General features: G+C 47.1%; 2 protein-coding genes across 9 annotated transcripts; one reads left to right on the top strand and one right to left on the bottom strand.

The window, feature by feature from the left end:
* The first annotated feature begins 79 nt into the window (after nt 1-79).
* GMPR2 (guanosine monophosphate reductase 2) lies at nt 80-6,704 on the top strand. 2 transcript variants are annotated; one of them, XM_060144814.1, is made up of 10 exons: nt 80-493; nt 897-992; nt 1,134-1,253; nt 3,374-3,457; nt 3,608-3,682; nt 4,603-4,684; nt 4,776-4,882; nt 5,068-5,110; nt 5,794-5,953; nt 6,129-6,704. In XM_060144814.1, exons 1-10 carry the CDS (start codon nt 236-238, stop codon nt 6,316-6,318), a joined length of 1,215 nt encoding a protein of 404 aa, XP_060000797.1. In that variant the 5' UTR covers nt 80-235; the 3' UTR covers nt 6,319-6,704. The 2 variants fall into 2 exon arrangements, with proteins under 2 accessions (XP_060000797.1, XP_060000787.1); XM_060144804.1 differs by having other exon boundaries at nt 84-493; nt 3,608-3,781.
* TINF2 (TERF1 interacting nuclear factor 2) lies at nt 4,103-10,412 on the bottom strand. Of its 7 annotated transcripts, none has more exons than XM_060144774.1 (9): nt 9,881-10,412; nt 9,634-9,738; nt 9,412-9,513; nt 8,774-8,881; nt 8,573-8,669; nt 7,943-8,405; nt 7,790-7,803; nt 7,591-7,682; nt 4,103-5,135 (listed from the first exon to the last, which is right to left on the bottom strand). In XM_060144774.1, exons 1-9 carry the CDS (start codon nt 10,070-10,072, stop codon nt 4,965-4,967), a joined length of 1,344 nt encoding a protein of 447 aa, XP_060000757.1. In that variant the 5' UTR covers nt 10,073-10,412; the 3' UTR covers nt 4,103-4,964. The 7 variants fall into 7 exon arrangements, with proteins under 7 accessions (XP_060000757.1, XP_060000736.1, XP_060000725.1 ...); XM_060144753.1 differs by having other exon boundaries at nt 7,790-7,857; nt 8,783-8,881; nt 9,881-10,411; XM_060144742.1 differs by having other exon boundaries at nt 7,790-7,857; nt 9,881-10,410.
* Between the last annotated feature and the right edge of the window lie 8,674 nt (nt 10,413-19,086).

The following is a 19,086-nucleotide window of genomic DNA, read 5'->3' as shown; positions in this document are numbered from 1 at the left end:
GGCTCCACCCCCCCCACCCCCACCCCGCACCTCGCTCCTCCTCCTTCTTTCCACGGGGTTCCGGAAAGGCTCAGGAATGCGTCCGCGTTTCGTTTCTGTGGCGTCGTAAAAAAAAAAAAAAAAAAAGGAGGCGGCCCGCCTAGTTACAAAAGAGATGACGCCTCTGCAATTCTGAGAGTCCCCAGCAAGCCGGGGCTAGTATAAAGCGGGGGCGGAACGAACGACTCCTCCCATCATGCCAGGGGGCAGCTCCGCGCGTCCCACCCTGGGAGTTATAGTTCCCTGCCCCTCAGATCCAGCGGCATCCTCAGTGTGTGAACTCTGTTACCCAGAAGGCCTCCAGCACCGAAGCTGGAATTCCTCGGTTACTCGTTCTCTCCGGCAATTAGGGGAACCTGTTAGCGCTGCCCACAAGGCTCAGCGGGGCTGCGCGAGGTTAGTGGCTAATCAAGAGGAGCTTCGGTCAACTGCCACCTGGCCCCGGCGACAGGAAGTGAGTACCCCTATTCCGGAAGCTGGTTTTGGGATCCCACCACTCCTTCTCACTCCTAAATCTGCCTCTTATCCCAAACTGCTCTTTGCAGGGGCGGGAGAAAGAAGAGTAGTGGGGTAAGGAACGCACCATTTAGGGTCTCTCACGACTCCATCCCAGTTCTTCTCCCCAACAAATAGTATCTAGGTTGAAGACACCGAGAGTAAGTGAAACCACCCGAGTCTGAGGTGACGGTCTTCAGGGACTATGCCTCGATCAATGCCCTGACCTTCCACAATTTAAGCGAGGAGAGAGATGAGCCCGCCAGCCCTAACAGAACATTAAGTTCTAAGGGAAAATTGTCTCAGCTACCGCCTCCTGACTTTTCCTACCTTCCAGCTCTCAGATTCGCTGCTACCCTTAGGTGCCTGCCATGCCTCACATCGACAACGACGTCAAACTGGACTTCAAGGATGTCCTGTTGAGGCCCAAACGCAGTACCCTTAAGTCTCGAAGTGAGGTGAGCCTGCTTCTCTAGTTGCTCTTTCTTGATCCCAAGCTCCTGGAGGGCCAGGACTGGGAAAGATTCCTGGCTTTTGCCCTCCTGCAATACTTGTTTTTTGGATAAATGAAATGCTTAGTTTCCTGTTCATATCTGCAGGTGGATCTCACAAGATCCTTTTCATTTCGGAACTCAAAGCAGATGTACACTGGGATCCCCATCATTGCAGCCAATATGGATACTGTAGGCACCTTTGAGATAGCCAAGGTTCTCTGTAAGGTAGGACTTCCCTCATACCCCTTCCTCATGGTGTCCAGTTTTGTGGGCTGACTGCAGAGGTATCTGCATCCCCACCCCCATCCCAGGTCAACTCTGGCAGTTAACAGTCAGGATGCTCAATTTCTGTTTTTGCAGTAGTATTAAGGCCCCTTTATCTGATAACTTTAAAGGGCCATCTGAGTTAATGAGATTCAAAGCTAAATTTTGCCCCCATTTTAACAGAACTTTCCCTTTTCTCCTGTCCAGCAGTTTATACATCCTGCCAACTTTTCCCACCACCCAGATCACCCTCTCCAAATCACCGGCATCCCTCTTTACACTATTGTTAGGATGCTCAGCATTCACTGTTTTAGTCCAGAAACTAGATATAGTTTGAGCATTCAAAAATTCCTAACTAGAAGATCCTAGAGAGAAGACGTTTATTTTCTTTCATGCCTGTTTTTTTTTTTTTTTTTTTTTTAATCTTCCTCTTCTTTAAGTTCTAGGTTCCTGGGTGTTTCTGGGATGTGCCCAAAATGGAATGTGTTTTTCTTATATACAGGTTATTGCTCATTTTCAAAATGGAAGCTGCTGCTCCTTTCAGTAATATTACCTGTCTCTGTATTTGTAGCTGAGAAGGTAGATAGTTTGGGCATCCTGAGGACATATGCACTCTTCTGGTTAATCCAGGTAGCCCTGGTTGATGGATTCTGCTGCTGCTTGTGTCTCTGTCAGCCTTAAGGACTTCATCTCCCTTTCTCTATTTTTGATTGCTGTAAGTCTTTGTGGAATGTCTGCTGTCATTTCTCTGAGGTTCATAGCTATGCAGCTTTAGTACTGTATTACTATTGCCATTTACCAACTGCTTAGGAATCCCACTGTTGCCCGTTGTCCACCTGGCCTGTCCAATAGAGTTAAGGAATGGTGAATCTGACTTCAGTGTTAACAAATGTCCTATAATGTATGGACCTTGCCGGGACTGTCTTGATGCTTTATGTTGAGACTGGCTTTTCATTACTGCTGAGTGCTGAAGAAATCAGATTTTAGAGATACAGCCAAGTCTCAGTAATAATTAAAAGGTTGGATGCAAGCAAGGATCTTTTTCTAGATCTCTAGCTTGGTATGTAATTGGATATGCTCATCATGCCACCCTATGCCAGTATATCTCCAAGGTCTGCTGACCTCCTAGAGTGATTTTTGTCTATTAGCATGTTGATGGCAGAGTGTTGCTGAGAAAGCACAGTTCTGTACCAGCGTTAGCTAGGTAGTGTTGATGATGATCTCTGTGTATTATAGCATTTGCACTTCCTTACTGCTGGCTGATGCTTGACTTCCTTGGGTCTCTCGTCTGTTGCAAGATTTGTGCTGTCTTGTCTATTTGCATGTCTGCACTTTTAAATCACAAACACCAGCATTCACAAGTGGCCTTTGAATGCCTTTCTCAAAGTATTGGGACGTTATTTGCAATTTGTTGTGCTAGGAAATACAAGTCTGATGAGTCATTATATCCTTGAACTTGGTTGACTGAAACAGACTAAATGAGATAGACTTTTCAGGTTGGTCCATGTCTCAAGAAAATTTGTCCTTTACTTTAGCAGAGATGGAGAAAGGGTAGCACCTTATTGACTGTTAACCTTAAGGCCTTACCTCTTGTAATTTTGTGAGCATTTAGGCTTACTGAATTACTGCTGGTAAATGGACCAGAAGATACCGCAAGTAGGTTAGCTCTGTACGAGGTTATCATAGGAGGGGCTGAATCAGTGCAGGCAGACACTGGCTCCGTCCAGCCTCTTCATGGTTCTTTCTTGTCTACTGCTTGTCCCACTGCACCAACAGCTTGTCCTTGTCACCTTTTAACTCAGAAGTGCTGTACGTGCTGGCAGGTGAAATCCAATCCAGGTGACTTTAGTACTTTGGTGGGAGTGTTGGGCAAGTACTAGCTTATGGGGAAAAGCCCGACTGCATTTGTAGAGAGAATAATGGTGGAACTGAGGTTTGAGCTCAACCACTGACTTATTCAAGTTGCTCTTTCCAGACTTCAGTCCTTTTGTCCCTCAGATAGGATAATATAAAGGTCTATTTTTAGAAAAAGAGACTCTTAATGAAGTTCCCTCCTTTTTGATGGCTCTTTCTTCTCCCAGTTCTCCCTCTTCACTGCTGTCCATAAGCACTACAGCCTCGAGCAGTGGAAAGAGTTTGCTAGCCAGAATCCTGACTGTCTTGAGGTAACACTGGTCCTCCCCTGATCCACTCCTTAGCCCAGTCTTCCGGGAATCTTTGTGTGACTTCCTGGGGACCAGCCCTTACCTTCCCACCCCTGTTGGCTAACCAACCAGGTCATTTCTTACATGCTAATGGCCCTGTTTCTCTCACAGCATCTGGCTGCCAGCTCAGGCACAAGCTCTGCTGACTTTGAGCAGCTGGGACAGATCCTGGACGCTATTCCCCAGGTGAAATATATATGCGTGGACGTGGCCAATGGCTACTCTGAACACTTTGTTGAATTTGTAAAGGATGTGCGGAAGCGCTTCCCTGAACACACCATCATGGTATGTCTCTACTACCCTGTAGTGGGTCCATTCCTCTCCTTCCTCCACTCTTTCCCGCCACACCATTTTGTTACACCAGTTCCCTTCTCCTCTGCTGCATTTCCTAGTCTGCTTAATCATGTCACTGGGTGATGATCCATGGTTCCATGCTTTAAATGTTTGTGTACTGGCCAGTGCCGTCTTCTCCGAACCTTGATACCTAGTCTTTGTAAATCCAGTGTCCGACATCACTCACTAAACCACAATGGAACATTTCTGCATCGTACATACCTCTAGTACATACACACCTGCCCAAAGGTATGGAGAGATACTACAGTCATATTGAAGGGGATGCATGAAATGTTGTTTTATTTTATTTTTACAAGCTCAGGGGAGTTATGACAACGCCTCACTTTCCTCGCAGCATTGAGTGGTCTCTCTGTTCTGTCCATCAAAAGCAAATACAATTGTATAGATGGGTATTTAGCTGACATTACCATGTCCTCCCCCTTTCCCTGAAGCCAGAGAGGTTTCATGACATAACAGCTTAAGCAAAGGATGTGCTTGGGTCTTTTGGAGGGGAGGGGGAGATAAATCTACTGTAAATCAGATGTGAGCTTGTTCCAGTTGGACCCCCGCTTTACCCTAGTACAACGGTGACACTGGCCACTCACCCCCTTACCTCAGCTTGGAAAGCAGGGTCCTTTGAAGTGACTCATCTAGAAGCCCTCAGAAGGCCCAAGTAGAGGGAACCAAGGTACTCTTCTTTGTAATAATGCTGGAAGCATGCGATCGGCTCTTTCTGACCCTAAGAATGCTCTGTTTTGATGGTTCTGTCCCAGGCAGGGAATGTGGTAACAGGAGAGATGGTGGAAGAGCTGATTCTCTCTGGGGCTGACATCATCAAAGTGGGAATTGGACCAGGTAAGCTGGTTCACTGGGGGCCACTGGCCACCGCTTCAGTGGCAGACACCTGTGGAGAACTTCCCTCTCATTCTTGTCACGTTCTTCTCAGGCTCTGTGTGTACCACCCGGAAGAAGACCGGAGTTGGGTATCCACAGCTGAGTGCAGTGATGGAGTGCGCAGATGCTGCCCATGGCCTCAAAGGCCATATCATTTCCGTAAGGCCAAGAGCAGGGTAGGGTATGAGGCTGCCAGACATCTGGGTTCTCTGCCAGGTCTGGAGGCTCTGGTAGAGGTGGATCAGGACTCCTGGGTTCCTGTCAGCTTTGAGGTGGGCCACTGGGACCTCCTAGAGGGCTTGGGGCATCCATACTCTCCCTTCATAGTGCTCCTTACTTTGCAGGATGGAGGCTGCAACTGTCCCGGGGATGTGGCCAAGGCTTTCGGTAAGGAGGGCACAGAAGGAGGATCCTGTAGAAGAGGATAAGTCACCTCTGAGGGTCTAGGATCAGGCTAGGGAAGTCTAAGAAAGCTGTTCAGATTCTTTTATAATATTACTAGTGACCCAGAAACCTGTGGTGTCATCTGGGGCAAACCAGCAGGGGAAATCCTGAGACTCTGATGTGGACTCTCCTAATGTGGGCCAGGGCCATCTGCATCATCCCCTGGACTGCGGGACAGTGCAGATGCCAAGCCCCACCCTGGACCCATGGCATCTGGCTCTGGGGAGTGGGGCTACAGATCTGCATTTTCCCAGCTTCCTAGGTGATCCTTGTTCACACTGAAGTTGGAGAGCTTTGCTCTTGGGACACTTGAAGTGAGTCTTGTTCGGCTGGGCAGAGTAAAAAGAGGTGACCAGGAGATGGCGAAAGCAGCAAAAAGGAGAGAGCAGAAGCCAGGCAGAGCGTCTCCAGAGGCTCTATTTTAAATTCTTGTAAAGTCCACTGAGGAACAGAAGCCAGGGCAGAGTAGGCCTGTGCACTGGGTTGTGGGCCAGCTAGGGAAACAAAACCAGGAAGATGCCAGAATCATTGGCAGGCCTGAGAATTTTGTGTAAGTTGCTTCTGAGGGTGACCATGTTGGAACCTGGGCCAGATTCATCTCTTTCCCCTCTTGTTGGTGCTGGCAGGGGCAGGGGCTGACTTCGTGATGCTGGGCGGCATGCTGGCTGGGCACAGCGAGTCAGGTGGTGAGCTCATCGAGAGGGATGGCAAGAAGTACAAGCTCTTTTATGGCATGAGTTCTGAAATGGCCATGAAGAAGTATGCCGGGGGCGTGGCTGAGTACAGGTAGGTGTGGAGGCCAGAAGCTGAGGGTTCTTGGAAAGCGTGACTTCCCAAGTAAGGTGGTGGCAGAACTTGGAAGAAAAGTGATGAACAGGGACTAAATGCTAGAGATTGGGGAAGAGTCATTGGGCTTAAGAAATCCAGACAGAAAAGGTAAGAAAGCTTTTCCTCTTCTAAGGGCCTCAGAGGGAAAGACAGTGGAGATGCCCTTTAAAGGGGATGTGGAACACACTATCCGAGACATTCTTGGAGGCATCCGCTCCACCTGTACCTACGTGGGAGCAGCTAAGCTGAAGGAGCTGAGCCGGAGAACTACCTTCATCCGTGTCACCCAGCAGGTGAATCCGATCTTCAGTGACAAGAGCTAGACCTGAGCAGTTCTGCCCTCCCAGGGCGCCAGCACCCACCACAGGGCTCCCCAGAGGGCCCCTCTCCCATCACAGCTACTAGGGCTATTACTTGGTCATTTCCTATCCTCTCTCTGCTAAGGGCTCCTGCAGTATTCTGTACTTTATCTGCACATGCAAAATGCCCAGGGCACCCACTGGGGAGGAAGCAAGGAAGGCAGGCTGAGAAAATAAAGTTAAGATAATCAAATGGGAATCTGGGGACCCAGAATCCTGAAGATTATTAAAAGGAAAAGATGCTCATTCATACATAAGTGTTTTATATGGCCTTGGTCTGGAAGAGGTAGGCTTTTAGAATCATGTTTTGTTAATCAGATTCATTAAATAGATCTTTGAATATCTACAAAGCTCAGAAGTGTTTATGTATTTTAAATACCTCAATAAAGAGAGATCCCAATGACTTTGAGATTCTGGGGATTTCTGCACAAGGATGGCATCTGGGTGCTGCTGCAGGGCAAGTGGAGGAGTTGGCACTGACCCAGTGGAGTCAAGGACAGTGAGTGCCCTTTCCATGAAGCATCTCCATTCTAGTGCCACCACCCCCAAATAACCTGGCAGCATGAGAATTTACAAGTATATTCTGGCATCAGACCACACACAGTATTTTCAGAATAGCAAAAGGAAATTTCTCTTCTAGGCTCTCAGCCCTGGTAACCCTTTTGGGCATGTCTGAACGACACTCTCCAAGGGAAGTAAAGTGGCAAAGGGATCCCCTTCCAGCCCTGGAGAGGCCGGTTCTGTTTCTAAGGAATGACCTACACTGACCTTATAGAAGCCTTAATTCCCCTCCCTCAAACGAAGACAGTGTTTTAACAAATCCAAAATTTAATTATTAAGTATTACAAAGTAACTTTAGCAATATAGTCAGGCAACCCAAGCCTGGACTTCCACTTTATTACCCCTAAACCTGTGAGAGCTGAGGAGGAAGGAGACAGGCAGAGTGCCGTGGGCATTCCAGTCTAATCACAGCAGTCTAGAACTGTCTGTATGGTTAGGAAGAGGGACAGATACACCACTGGGGCCAGAAGCGGGGAGGTATTCACAGAAGGTGGGGATCAGGGTGTCAAACTTTGTCTTCTGATAGTTTTCCAGAGAGTCCTGCAGAGAAGGGAGCAGGGAGATCCTATCATCACTGAAACATGCCCTGAGCCCTCCATATCCTGCATCATATGGCTTTCTATCTTGTTCTGCCCGCCCATCCCCTTCCCCAGCTTTCCATTCCTTCCTACTCACCCTTCCTTCCCTCTGGCCATTTTCTTCCTCGTCGGAGTCCAAAACCAGGTCCCCTAGAGTAATGTCAGAGCTGCACAGAGATGGAGGACGCACTGCAGGGAGGAAACCAGAGTCCAGGTACTCTTCTCAGTGAACACAGGACCTCAAGAGTCCCCAAGAGAGGAGGCTGTCTGATCTGGTCCTGACTCAGGATACCTACCTGACTTCCTGGCCCTAGGAGGCGATAATGACAATCTCAGGGGTTCCATGGGGCAATCCAAGCAGTTCCTAGGGTGGGAGCAAGCAAGACAGGGTGAAAGGAAAGCAGGCAGGGCATGTGCTGCTAGTAGGGAGAAGCAACTGTTGTACTCACTCCTTTTGCTCTGAGGCAGACAAGTCATTTGGGTTCTCCTTCAGAGCCCTTCCTCCCAGGGTCTTGGACGGACTCCTAGACTTGCCAGTCGAGGCTGCTCTGGTGCCCACAGCACCTGCTGGATCTGCTGTGTGTGTCCCATGTTCTTCGCTGTTCCCAGGCTTAGATATGACCTGCGTTGGTGAACCCAGATTCCTAAAGGGGAACAGCATGACTGTGGGGCGCTCCTTATGGCCTCTGCTAGTGGATGCCCACCGGGACTGGATTCTTCGCCGGCCTAGAGGGGCCAGATTGAAATGGTGGCCAGTCAAAGGTTCTGGGTGCTTCCTTGAGGCTGGATCCTGAGGAGGGTGTGGGCCAGGCCGGGCTTTTGGCAGAGGGTCGTGGAGTGCTGGTGTTGGTTGCTGAGGAGGACTCTGCTCCATGGGCTCTGTAGTGTTCACTGAATCAGTAGCAAAGCACTCTGAGAAAGAAAACAAATCTCTTTAAAAAGGCAATATAGTAACACATGGACTCAGTCTGGTTTCTTACGCCTCAGGCCCATGTAACCCTTCCAATAGGCTGCCTCAAAAGGTCGCAAGCTAAACACTCCACCCCCAAATTCTTAGTTTTCCTAGATGGTCCTGGTACCTGGAAGTGGCCACCCCATGTCCACACCATATTGGCTCAAGACAAAAGAAGAAGTGATGGAAACTCCCGGCTGCATCCAAGTCAGCACATCCTGAAGCTGTGGGCAGGGAGAGAGGCATGAAGACCACAGGCGTTGATACAACTCCACCCCCTACCCTCCACCCCAGCATTCTGCCCTTATGTGTTTTGCCCTAGCAAAACCTGCTGTGCCTGCAGTGTAGGCAGTGCTTTTTCCAGCTGACACAGGTATTCAAAAAACAGCTTTTCCATGGCAGCCAGAAAAAGTTCCCCGTACTCTTGTTCAAGTTCCTGCGGGAGGAAAAGAAGGTCAACACACCATTGTAAAGCAATTATATTCCAATAAAGATGTTAAAAAAAATAAAAATAAAAAAAATAAATTATGTTGTACATTGTTGATGAAAGTATTTATACATTGAAGAAAAAAGCCTGAATGAATCTTCTCGATTAAAATCAGTAATGTTATTTATATTAAGCATTACTAATTTAAAATTGGGTCAACAACAAGGTCCTACTGTATAGTACAGGGAACTATATTCAATATCTTGTGATGAACCATATGGAAAAGAATATAAAAAAGAATGTATGCATATGTATAACTGAATCACTTTGCTGTACAGCAGAAATCAATACAACATTCTAAATCAACTATGCTTCAATTAAAAAAAGATTCAGTTGTACATTTTGAATGGGTAAATTGTGTGATATATAAATTTTATATCAACAAAGATGTTTTAAAAAGTTAAAAAAAAAAAGGAAGCAGGTCAGAAGAGGACTAGAGAGAACAGCTACACCATAGCTTCCAAAGCAGCCAGTCCCACCTGTAGCTTCGAAGCCAAATCAACAGAGGCTTCTGCCAGCTGCTTCACCTGCTGGCAAAAGGTTTCCTGAGCCTCTGAGATCTTCCTCAGATCCTGCTTTGTCTGTTGAGGGTAAGGAAGGCAAACAAGTTAGGGGCACCAGAATCCAGTGACCGGGAGGAGGAACAACTTTGTTGCACCGCGTGTTAAGTGGAGGTAGGGCTTGCTCCAGGGACGACTCACGGCTTTGGGGTCCCGCACTGCAGGTCCAGACTCTGGGAAGTGGCGATGCAGGGCATTCAGAACCTGGGCCCAAGGCCGGCCCTGCAGGATCATATCCACCACCAGCTGTGAAGAGTGCTGAGCTCAGAATCCCCACGTCCGGGCAAGCTGCCCTTTTCCAACCGGTTCCACCCCCAAGCAGTCGGCCCAGGACAGGTCCTCGCATCCCGTCCCTTTCCCCTCTACCGGGTCCTACTGACTCCAATACCTTGGCCTTTAGGCCCATACACAGGCGTTCATGGTGCCGGTACCGAACCAAGCCGGGGGCAGCAGCGCGCAGGGATCGCAGAAACTCCAATACTCGCGGAAAATGCTCCACGCAGCGTCCGCGCACGACTTGCCAGCAGGCAGCGGCTACGAAGCGAAGAGCGGCGGGACCTGCCCCAGGGGGCGTGGCCATGGCCGGCGGGCCCCACCCCAGGAGCCGTACCTTTGTGTTCCTACCTCTGGCAAGGCTTCCCGCCTCCTCCTAGGGGCGCGGTTTCCGGTGGCCCTCACAGGCTCGGCTATTTCGGTCTGCGCCGGATAGTTCGCGATCCGAGACTGCGCCCTCCCATGGGCCACCGGAATCCCGGGGTTTTCTCCAACTCGGGCTGGAGCCTGAATGGAGAAGCTGGCCAGCTCCACTGGCAACAGGTCGTTCTGCCTTAAACGCCGCCGCTGTCTCGAACTCAAAGGCTACTTCGCTTCCGGCTCCGCGACCAGTTTCCCTACCCGGGAGAAGGGTGGTAGTGGAGAACCAATGGGCCGCCAGACAAGGGAGACGTCACGGCGCGTCATAAGGCCGCGCCCCGGCAGATCCGGCGGCGCTGCCGGGCCCCGACCCAGCTGTCCTGCGCTTCCGACGGCTGCTGAGCAGCTGGGGCCGGGGACCTGGGCCCCGCCTCCCGCCCTTTCCCGCCTCCGGCCCTTTCCCGCCTCCGGCCCTTTCCCGCCTCCGGCCCTTTCCCGCCTCCGGCCCTTGCATTTCTTCGCGGAGCCTGCAGAGAAGGCCCGTCGTTCTTTGAGGTCTTGACTTTCTAGTCTGTAAAGCGAGGCTTATGCCACTTTCCCTCTCCATCGTCTTCACCCTCTCAAATACGATTCCTTAAATCCCAGCGCCCAAACCATCGCCTGCAAAGCCTTCCCCGGGCGGCGCGCCGCTTGCAGTAAGAGTTCAACTCTTTTTTTTTTTACAGAATGGGAGAGGGCGCCCGCCTTTAAAAAATAAAATTCAAAGTTTGAAAAGATACATCAGATTGTTAATCTGGTTTTTTTCTAGATGGTGAGACTGCAGGAAATTTTTGTGCTTTTCTGTGTTTGATATCTTTTTTTTTAATTGTGTAGTTGTAAAATAAATAAAATAGATTTCCTTTTTTGAATTTCTGTTGTGCGCTTACTCCAGTCAGCCCCCTAATACAGTTGACCGTTTTACTTGTCTTTCTCCTGGTCACCCTTCCTGATGTCTCTCCTTATTTCCATTGCCAGGGACAGAACCTTGGCACACAGTGTATATTTTTTGTTGACTGAATTAATTACCTGCTCTGACTACCTTACAGGGATTTAGTGAAACTACCCTTTCCTTGGGCCATCTCCTTCCTTAGAGATACTGGCTCCTATATCCCTCCCTGTCTCCACTCAAGATCAGTCTTCTGAGGTGAGCCACACATTCGACTGCCCTTGGGACATCTAGCTGGAAGTTCCAAAGTACCCAAATTGGACATCTACGAAATTCTAGTTATCTTCCTTTTTACTTTTACCTTAATTTATTCTTTCCTTAAAGTTCTGCCTTTATGTAGATCTGAGTTTCTGACCTATGTCACTTCCCTTCTTTCTGAAGAATTTCTTTTAGCATATCTTGCAAGTCAGGTCTCCTGGCTACAAACTCCCTCAATTTTTGTTTGATAAAGTATTACTCTTTCACTTTTGAGAGATAATTTTGCTGGATACAAAAGCCTAGGTTGGTGGGCTTTTGTTCCCTCAACACTTTAAACATTTCACTGCACTCTCATCTTGCATGGTTTCTGAAGAGAAGTCCGATGTAATTCTTTTTTTAATATTTATTTATTTATATGTTTATTTGGTTGCTCCAGGTCTTAGTTGCGGCAGGCGGGCTCCTTAGTTGTGGCATGCGAACTCCTAGTTGCAGCATGCATGTGGGATCTAGTTCCCTGACCAGGGATCAAAACTGGGGCCCCTGCGCTGGGAGCGCGGAGTCTTATCTACTGCGCCACTAGGGAAGTTCCCCCACTGCCCCGGAGTAATTCTTATCCTTGCTCCTCTATAAGTAAGATGTCCCCCCTTCTACCCCTCAAGTTTTGTTCAAGGTTTTCTCTTGGTCTTTGATTCTCTGTTCATCCTTCTTATAAGGACAAGAGTGAGAACTTTTAAGCTCCTTACATGCCAGACTGAAAACTGGAAGTTGTCTTCCATTTTAAATTCTGCTCTTTCTCCTGGCCTCTGTATTTCTGTGCATGGCACCTTTCTTTACCCATGAGTCAGAAAACAAGACCATCACCCTTAACTCTGTCCTCTCTCTTCTCCAAATCTAAACCCTCACCAAGTCTAATCAATTCTACTTCGTACAGAACTTTTAAACTTCCCCCCCTTTTTTTTCATTCTCACTGACTGTATCTTATTTCAGGTTCCCTGTCTCTCACATTGAGAAGACTCTAGTCTTCTCACCTTCAGCCCAACTCCTAATTTCTTTTCCATGTTGCTTTCATCATAAACCTGCTGAAATGCAAAGCTGATCATATCATCCCTAACTGAAAGCTCTCTCTTACTTTCAAAAGAAAGTCCGAATTCCAAAATATGGCAAAAGGATTTTTAATGAACTGGCTAAGTTTACCTCTTCATCAACATTCCTTGCCACTTTGCACTTATCATGCCTCCTCTTCAATTGGATTTGGATTTTCCAAATATGCTGTGTTGTCTCATATTTTGTGCTTTGCATATACTGGATACTGCATACTCTGTCCTTCTTGCCTCTTGGACTTGACTTTTTTTCATCTTTTGTGGCTCATCTGATAGCTACCTCCATGAAACCCCTCGTGTTCTCTTCCCAGGCTCCTCGGCATCATCCTGTACATCTTTTTTTTTTTTTTTTCCCACACTGCGTGGCGTGTGGGATCTTCATTTCCTGACCAGGGATTGAACCTGTGCCCCCTGCAGTGGGAGTGCGGATTCTTAACCACTGGACTGCCAGGGAAGTCCCCCCCCCCCGGCCCCCGTACATCTTTTTATCACCACCACTGTCATGCAGAATCTATTTTGCAATGTTGTTGTAAGGATTAAATGAATTAGTAAATATAAAGCACTTAGAACAGTACCTGGCTCCTACTAAATACTACATACGCATTTACTGTATTTTGAATGTTTTCGTGTCTGTCACCCCCACTGTTGGGAGCCCCTTGCGGGAAGGACTTGCTTTTTTCTCATACATGTTATGTCACTAGTGCCTTATGCAGTTTCTGGTTCACGTGTTCATGGCTAACATGAACAGCTCCTTTGTTAGTCCTCTGTGTCCTGCCCCAGGAGCCCCTTGTCTTGCAAACCTTCTCAAACTCAAAGGATCAAGAAGACTAGAGGTCGGCACTTAGAACATTGGGAACTCGTGGCTACTCCTGGCCCAAGAAGGGTGGAGGCAAGGAGAGCATGGAAAAAGTACAGAAAGAAGAAAAATGGAAGGTCATTGTCCTAAATAATTAGCGTGCATAGGAGTCAAACCCCTTAGTGAGTTTATTAAAATACAGACTTTTTGGCCTCTGCTCCAGGGATTCTGATTCATGAGGTTTATTCTGGGGCCCAGAAATCTGAATTCTTAATAAACACCTCAGATGATTTTAATGCAAGTGGTCTGGAGATTATGCTTGAATCCTGGGGTAAGAGAACAGTTTCATTCAAACCAAAGCCCAGATCCTCCAAAGGTCACCCAAAGGAAAATTTCCACGTAGAAGAGAGCTATACAAAGTGTGTCTCTGAGCCTCACCTTTCCTCACAGTTTCCTTTCTCTGGTGAGGGACACTAGTCCCTGTATCAGTGGATGGGACCACCTATCTGTCCTGTTCCATGAGCCAGAAACCTGGTGTTTAGCTTTACTGCTCGTTTCCACCCTCCACCCAGCCACATCCCATCCTTCCCCAAGCCCTGTGAATTTTCCCTCCTAGATATTTCTCCAAGTTTTCCACCTCTGTCTCCAGCACCACTACTCTGGCCCAAATCACCATCTCTAGCATAAAATATTACAACTGTCTTCCAATCTGTGTCTCTGCATCCACTCCAACCCCGCTCCAATCCATTACTTAACACCACAGGCAGAATAATCTGTTCAAAACACACAATGTGATCATGTCACCTCCAATTCCTTAAACCTTCCAAAGGCTTAAAGTGGCCTATGGGGCCCCACAAGGCTCTGCCCTGCATCTCTCAGCTTCACCTTCTCCAATCTGTCCCTTGCTCTCCTTGCTTTAGCCACACCATCCTCCCCCTCCTCCTCCTCTCCCTCCTCCTCTACCCTCCCCCTCCCCCTCCTTCTTCTCCCCCTCCCTCTCCCTCTCCTTCTTCTCCCTCTCCCTCTCCTTCTTCTTGTTTTGTTTTGGCTGCACTACACGGCATGCCAGATCTTAGTTCCCCAACTAGGGATCGAACCTGTGCCTCCTGCAGTGGAAGCACAGAGCCCTAACCACTGGATCTCCAGGGAATCCCCCACACTGTCCTTCTTTTAGTCTTGTTTACTCTTCTAGATGCCCTTCCACCACAGGATCTTTGCACAGGCTATTCCTTTTGCCTGGAGTGATTTCCCTTCCATCTCTACCTACCTATCCTCCAGGGTCACCTCTCTAGGTAAAGCTTTCCTAACCACCGCCACCAGGCCAGGTCACACACCTTCACCATAAACTTCAGAGCTCTGTAGGTACTCTCCTTTGTCTTGTGCAGTTATTCAATTAATCTCTTCCTTTCTCAGACTGTAAGCTCTGTAAGGCAGGAACTAGGTTTGCCCTGTGTTCTAGCACTTTGCCCATTGCTTGGCACATGTCATTGAATATTTGTTAAATGGGTGGAGGAATGGGTTCATTATCTGCTACTATGGCTGGACCCTGCCAGTCAGAGTCTCCTGTAAAATTCTGCTCCAGCTGTAGACAAAAATCCCTCTCCAGGGTGGACCTTATAACAGCTGAATCTAGCCATTATTTTAAAAATCAACTTTATTTAAAATGAATTACAATCACTGTAGCCTGATCCATAAATCTGAGAAACATTTATAAGTCATATCTTATAAAATTTTTCTTTTAAGTTTGTAATTAACTCCACCTGGTTTATTTTCAGGAAGATAAAATCTTCCTTTTGATGTTTTTACCTTTCCCAGAATTTCCTAAGAATTGTGACCAAAAGGGCAGAACTTCCAGCTTCCATGCCCGTGTGGGGAGAGCTCTGCTGCCTACAGGGTCTGCCATGCTTCTTCCACCCACTCAATGTCATCTTAGAAAACCAACAACAGGGATTCGTACTTGAGCTCTCAGGACTCTACATCCAGGTCCAGACTTTTCTCCCTGGCCTAAGGGGCTGCAGGAGCTTCCAACATTAGCCCCAGACTTTGCCAAGTCAAACCCACCTACATGGCATTCATGCACCCTGGTATCCAGCCTAGTTCTCCAAGGCTGGGATGGTTCCTTCCCTGGCTATTGGGCTTCAGCTGAAGCTACCATAGTCCACACTAATGTTCCCAACTTTAAATCTTGGGGCAGAAGGAGCTGATAATACTGGGTCTTTACACTCAGGAAAACCTGGGCTACTGATGCAAAGAATCCACCTCCTCCCTAGTGATCAACTTTGTATACCAGGTGTCCCAGGAGAACCAAAACTGGTGACCAAGACTCAGAGATAATGACTGCCTTATCACTGTCCAGAAGGCATCAACTAAGTCGGCAACTCTAGTGGATTTCTTAAAACCAAGACTAAGAACACTTCTCTTTGTTAAAAAAAAAAAAAAAAAGCACTCTGTAATGTAAAGGAAATAATCATACAAATAAATGAAAATGGCATTAAATAGGTTTCCCTAGTACAGTTTTCTGAGGTACATTCCAAGTAAGAGCTCTGCTCTGCTGGTCACTACTCAGCTCCCCGAGTGCCCATTTATCTCTCTCTTTCCCAGACCTGGTCTAGTTATCCATCGTGCATTCTTCCCACAAATGCTCCAAAACACAATCCTCCACTGCACCCCTAAGCCCCCAGACTCCCCATCACCCTCCAATTTAGTTCATTTTCCGTTCAACAGATATTTAATGAGCATCTACTGTAAGTCACAATGAGTAAGCATAAGAGAGATAAGGTCCTTGCCCTTACATTCTAGGGGAGGGGAACCAGAAGTCTAAGAACAAATTAAGCTGGAACAACAGGGATTTTGATGCTCACCCCCAGAGAATTAAAGGAGATGATCTCCATAAAGCACCCAGTTTGAGCTTAACTCATAGTAGGAGCTCAACATATATTTGTTTCTTTCCCTCTAGCTGTTTGGAGAATAGCATTCCTTTCCCATTTTGTTGTTGTTGTTTTGTTTTGTTTTTCTTTTTGAGGCTTTCAAGCATTTGTGAGCTCTAATATATACAGGGGACCAAGGTAAAATGAACAAATGTGAAGCAAGTTACAAAGTTGTTAGAAATCTTAAGCTCTCAGATTTTCCTGGGAGCTCAATAAAAAGAGATACTGTTGCATTAGTGCTCAACCTTTCTGGAAACTAACTTAATAAAATGTATCAACCACCTTAAATGTGCTCAATCCCCTTTACACAATAATTCTCACTCTGGGGGGTTATTTTAAGGAAATAATTTAAAATAAGCCCAAAGATTTATGTGCTTATACAAGGATATTTATCACAGCTCTATTTAGAATAGCAAAACTTTGGGGGGTCGGGGAGGGATGGACTGGGAGTTTGGGGTTAGCAGATGTGAACTAGTATATATAGAATGGATAAACAACAAGGTCCTACTGTATAGCACAGGGAACTATATTCTATATCCTGTGATAAACAATAATGGAAAAGAATATAAAAGAATATAAAGGGCTTCCCTGGTGGCGCAGTGGTTGAGAGTCTGCCTGCCGATGCAGGGGACACAGGTTCGTGCCCCGGTCCGGGAGGATCCTGCATGCCGCGGAGCGGCTGGGCCCGTGAGCCATGGCCGCTGAGCCTGTGCGTCTGGAGCCTGTGCTCCGCAACGGGAGAGGCCACAACAGTGAGAGGCCCGCATACCGCAAAAAAAAAAAAAAAAAAAAAAAAAGAGAATATGAAAAAGATTGTATATATATGTATAATGAATCACTTTGCTGTACAGCAGAAATTAACACAACATTGCAAATCAACTATACTTCAATTAAAAAAAGAGAGAGAGAGAGAGAAAAGAACAGTAAAATTCTGGGAAGACTTAAGTTTCTAGGAATGAGAAGTTAATCAAAGAAATCATGTCATTTGTTCATTTTTATTAAAAAAACATAGTACCAGGACTTCCCTGCTGGTGCAGTGGTTAAGAATCCACATGCCAATGCAGGGGACATGGGTTTGATCCCTGGTCTGGGAAGGTCCCACATGCTGCGGAGCAACTAAGTCCATGAGCCACAACTACTGAGCCCCCGCACCACAACTACCGCTCTAGGGCCTGCGTGCCGCAACTACTGAGCCCACGTGCCTAGAGTCCGTGCTCCACAACAAGAGAAGCCACCGCAATGAGAAGCCCGCACACCGCCACGAAGACTCAATGCAGCCAAAAATAAATTTAAAAAATTAAAACAAAACAAAACAAAAACGTAGTACAACTACTGGGGCTTGCTCCATAAATTCAAGGAACAATTATAAGTTATATGTTGCAAATCGTTGCTTTTAACTTTGTAAGTAGCAAACATTTCTTGTGCAGCTCTGTGCTGGACCCTGTTCTAGGTTCTGGGTCACTGGTGTGAACAAGACAGATAAGCTCTTAAGGAGCTTACATTTTAGAGAAAAGAGACAGAATTTAATAAATAAACAAACACGCTGATGTTAAACAATAAGTGCTAGGTAGGATACGAAATAAAATAGGGTGATATACTTAAGAGACTGGAGGCGGCAAACTAGTCGGATTGATGGACAGGGAAGAGATCTATGGGGAGGTGATATCTGAGCTGAGACCTGAAAGACGGGGGCAGCCATGCCACCTGGAGGAAGGGTGCTCCTCCAGAAGGAAGGGCAGATGCCAAGTCTTAGATAGAAGGTTGGTGAGTTTGAGAAGCAGAAGGACTGTGGGGCTGAGGCAGCAGGGCCAGGGGCATGTGGTGGAGTTGAGGTTGGAGAGGGCTGCAGGGCCAGATAGATGAGGGTAAGACTTTGCATTGGTCCAAGGGTGATGGGAAAGCACTGGAAGTGTAGCCATAACATAAGCTGCTCCATTTTGAGCAGCAGAGATTTAAAAATTTACATGCATCTTCCCTTCCTACTGACCCTGGCATGTCTTAGAGCTATTTGGAGAATGACTAGCTGACTAGGGGACAATTAATCTTGCTTGCTTAAGAGTTCCAGGGACTGGGCTTAAAGATATGGGAGCAGATCGACCCTAGAGTAGAAGATCAAGATGTTGCTGACCAGAACACCACACAACCAGTTTATTATTTATTATTATTATTGGAGCTGACTGTGCTCTTCTGCACATAGGCCCCCCTCCTGTACACCCCTGGAACTCCCCTTTAAAACCTTTGTCCCCTAACCAGAAATTTGGAGGTTGGTTTTGGGACATTAGTCCACCATCTTCCCAGGTTGCTGGCCCCCTGAATAAAGCAGCCATACCCTTCCCAGCAACATTTGTCTCTTGTATATTGGCTTTCCAAGCAGCAAACAGCTGCTGTTTGGGCTCAGTACCAGCCTTATCTGGTTTTAAGCAGGAGAGTACCAGGATTTAATTTAGAGCTTAGAAAGCTCACTGGCTGTGTAGAAACTGGATTATTCAGGAACAAGAGTGGAAACACACCGGGAGGCTATGGCAGTTCCATAGGGAGAGAGCACAGTGACAGTGCAAGTGGAGAGAATGACAGATTCAGAGAGATTTTGGACATAGAACTCATAAGAAATACTGGTGGAGTGAATCTGGGAGGAGAGAAGAGGGAGAAATCAAGGGTGACTTGTAGGTTTTTGGCTGGAACAACTGGGTGATTATAGTAACAATGAGATGGGAGAAACTAGAGGAAGAAGAGTTTGGGGGTGGAATTAAGAGCTCTGTGGGGTCACTTTCAGTCTGAGATAAAATACAGGCTGTGGAGCCAGACTGCCCAGGTTCTAATCCTATTCTAGAGTGCTAAATGATTTTGATGGGTTCCCTAGCCCCTTGCCTCAGATTCTTCACCTGTAGAGGGGAAATTATAATACAGTGACCTTATGAGGTCATTGTGAAGATGACAGGTGTTATTATATATAAA

The sequence above is a fragment of the Lagenorhynchus albirostris genome, chromosome 1 (genome assembly GCF_949774975.1).
Source record: "Lagenorhynchus albirostris chromosome 1, mLagAlb1.1, whole genome shotgun sequence".
In the NCBI taxonomy this organism is placed as follows: Eukaryota; Metazoa; Chordata; class Mammalia; order Artiodactyla; family Delphinidae; genus Lagenorhynchus; species Lagenorhynchus albirostris.
The sequence above is the reverse complement of the archived record's forward strand: the minus strand, read 5'-3'. Positions and strand labels throughout refer to the sequence as shown.

Coding starts and splice junctions, on each gene's coding strand:
- GMPR2 (XM_060144804.1), top strand. CDS start 236: ATGCCAGGGGGCAGCTCCGCGCGTCCCACCCTGGGAGTTATAGTTCCC. Junction 3,458..3,607: donor AGAATCCTGACTGTCTTGAG/GTAACACTGGTC, acceptor TTTCTCTCACAG/CATCTGGCTGCCAGCTCAGG. Junction 5,111..5,793: donor GGATGTGGCCAAGGCTTTCG/GTAAGGAGGGCA, acceptor TGGTGCTGGCAG/GGGCAGGGGCTGACTTCGTG.
- TINF2 (XM_060144732.1), bottom strand. CDS start 10,072: ATGGCCACGCCCCCTGGGGCAGGTCCCGCCGCTCTTCGCTTCGTAGCC. Junction 8,882..9,411: donor ATTTGGCTTCGAAGCTACAG/GTGGGACTGGCT, acceptor TTCCTCCCGCAG/GAACTTGAACAAGAGTACGG. Junction 8,670..8,773: donor CTACACTGCAGGCACAGCAG/GTTTTGCTAGGG, acceptor CCCTGCCCACAG/CTTCAGGATGTGCTGACTTG.